Genomic DNA, 2,855 nt, shown 5'->3' on the forward strand with positions numbered 1-2,855 from the left:
GCTTACTGTTTTGACCACTTAACCATGTCAGACGGAAAACATAACAAATTGGGACATTTTGATTCCGTTTTGGGGCATTTTATTCTTTTGACTAACGTCTGGGGCATTTTCACAACGTTGTAGTCCAAATTGGGGCGTTTTGCCACTTAACCCAAAAACATAGTAAAAAAAAAGTTTATTGAATTATAGTTTGATTAACACATAGTGGATAATTAATTCATGCTGTTCCAGTTAGATACTGGCATGTCAGGCACTAGTGCTGTTAATGAAACATCGCTCTTCATATACGGAATTACTTGAAATATTTGGAATCCCCCAGCATCATCATACATAAATTCTTCCGAAGTTGCAGTTTTTGGGTCATAATGACAAAGGGTGTTTTGCGTTGAGCAATACATTTGCATATGCCACGCTAGAACTTTATTTTCTTCTGTCAGGGAAATTGGACAATAGTACGCCCGGTGAAGGTCTTTGAATTGAATGATAAATTCGTTACTCCAATGCAATTTATCATTTTCCTTTTTAGAATCCATCAATGGTTTTAATGACCATATATCAGTACTCCATCCAAGTGAATATCTATAAAGGACAATCGATAAACACCCTCCTAACACCTGTAACGGGGTGGGAAAGCATGGATCAATATATTTTATAGGGAAACAAGGTGGCATAGGAACGGAACGGAACTTCTCATCTGCTAAATCAAAAGCTACGATCTCCGTGCCCATGTTGGCTATCCAATAAAGAGCTCCATTGCAAAGTACTCCGTTTGATTTACCCAGAAAGTGATCAGTTATACCTTTGTATCTCCATCCATTTTTGTCACCAAGAGTGTATACCTGGACTTGCCCTTTGCAAAATTTACTGTCTTCGTAGTAAAAAATTCTGACAATCTTGTACTCTTTAGTTGCATTAAGATAACCAAATCCAATCAACAAGAAATCATTCTTTGCTGCAGCCTTAATTAAAGTTAATTGCGGAAGACGGACGGTTTCTTGGGTGAAAGGATTACAAACATAGATAGGATCATTGTAAGAGAGTAGTTTCTTACCGAGTTGTTCGTAATTCATTACAAAACAAACCAAACCCCTATGGAAGCCAACTATGAGATAATTAGGGTAGTGGAGATTAGGAAAACCGAGCGGTTTAAGTGCATTGTAAGAGAGTTGTTCATCGAGTTTTTTGTTACTCTTTCCATCAAATTCTCCATGGTAAAATTGCATACCTTGAAAACCGTATTTACCCACAAAAATGATGAAAAAAATTTCATGAGGAAGATGATGCAGCAGCATTTTTCTGCTCGCACCGAATTCCGAACCCTGTCTTACAAACTCTTTAAGTCTCTAACCTTTGTGCAAAACGTTCTTTATATATATACATAGGCCTTTGAAAACTTATTTACTTGGTCCACAAGTTTAGAATCGCAAACTTATTTACTTGGTCCACAAGTTTAAAAAAAATTGTTTTCTAGGCAAACTCTGATTAGAGAAGTTGATTTAGATTGTAATTGTAATTCCCTCAATGCGTAGAATTCTAGCCAAACTCGGAATTGTGTCTCCAACTAGACTGAGTCTTATAAAAACTCTTTGTGCCACCTAAAACTTTGGGATCTTAGACTCTCCCTGTATCTCATTTCTTTTTCTCATACAATCATATCCCTTTATTCTCAAAAAAAATAAATAAAAAATAAATAAATAAATAAAAATGATGAAAAAAGCAACTGCACTGTTATATTTTCAGCAGAAGTTGTTGATTCTAACCAATTTGGCAAACTAGACTGCCATTCTACTGAACTAGAAGTCGGCAAGGCACTTTTTGCTAGAGTCTGAGACATTATTAGCATCTCTGTGCACAGAAGTACATTTCCAATAGTCAACTAAACTCAGATATAGATACAGCAAAACTGTATAGTTTGTAATATGCTGCCACAGGGTTTCATATTCTGGAACTGCTTTATCACAGTTTCGATGTCAATGCTTGATGCAAATTCCTTCTCTGCTTACAATATTTATTAAAGCAAATACTCATTTTTACACTAGCCGTTCAAATAGCTAGCAAACCCAAAGTTAATTTCAAAATGTAAGTAGACGAAACGGGTGTAATTCGAGGTCGAAGTGACTCTGAGATGCCGTTAGATTTTACAAATCAAATCTAATATATTTTTATTTAAAATTATTAGCTAGTATTCTTCCCCTTTTTTTGCTAGCAACGACAAATCTGATAACCACACTTTTCTGAGACATAACCTAACCATGTAACAAACAAAAAAATGTTCTAACAAGTTTATAGAATTATAGTGTACTCACCACATACTGAATAGAGTTTAGATATAAGAACCATATATCTTCGAGTGGAGTACTCAGCTTAACTACTGGCAGGTCAGGCTGTAGTTTTGTTAATGAAACATCGCTCTTCATATAGGGTCCGGAATCACTTGATATTTTTTGAATCTCTCAGCATCTGGAAATTCTTCTACAATTGCAATTTTGGGGTCATAATGACTAAGGGAGTATGTTGCCTTCGGATACCCTACAATATAACTTCATTTTCTTATGCATGTGCGAATGGATAATAACATGCAGTACAGTAAAATCGTGACTCCAATGTACTTTAGCGGCGTAATCACTTTTGTTTTCAGTTTCCTCGAATGAGTACATCAGTTCTTCCTCTACCCCAAAGACAAATCGATAAATACGTACCCTCCTAACGACAGTAACCGGGGGTAAAGTACATTGGAACTTCTCATCACCTTGTCTCCTATTGGGAGACAAGGTGGCATTGGAACTTCTCATCTTCTAAATCAAAAGCTAAAATCTTTGTGCCCTTGTCAGCTAACCAATGAAGAGCTCTAACAG

At 36.1% G+C, this 2,855-nt stretch overlaps 1 protein-coding gene across 1 annotated transcript; it reads right to left on the minus strand.

Annotated features, from left to right (window-relative positions):
* Positions 1-212: 212 nt before the first annotated feature.
* LOC113361268 (F-box protein At3g07870-like) lies at positions 213-1,070 on the minus strand. Its single transcript, XM_026604564.1, has one exon. It carries the CDS (start codon positions 1,068-1,070, stop codon positions 213-215), a length of 858 nt encoding a protein of 285 aa, XP_026460349.1.
* Between the last annotated feature and the right edge of the window lie 1,785 nt (positions 1,071-2,855).

This window comes from Papaver somniferum, chromosome 1 (assembly GCF_003573695.1).
Source record: "Papaver somniferum cultivar HN1 chromosome 1, ASM357369v1, whole genome shotgun sequence".
Classification (NCBI taxonomy): Eukaryota; Viridiplantae; Streptophyta; class Magnoliopsida; order Ranunculales; family Papaveraceae; genus Papaver; species Papaver somniferum.

Coding starts and splice junctions, on each gene's coding strand:
- LOC113361268 (XM_026604564.1), bottom strand. CDS start 1,070: ATGAATTACGAACAACTCGGTAAGAAACTACTCTCTTACAATGATCCT.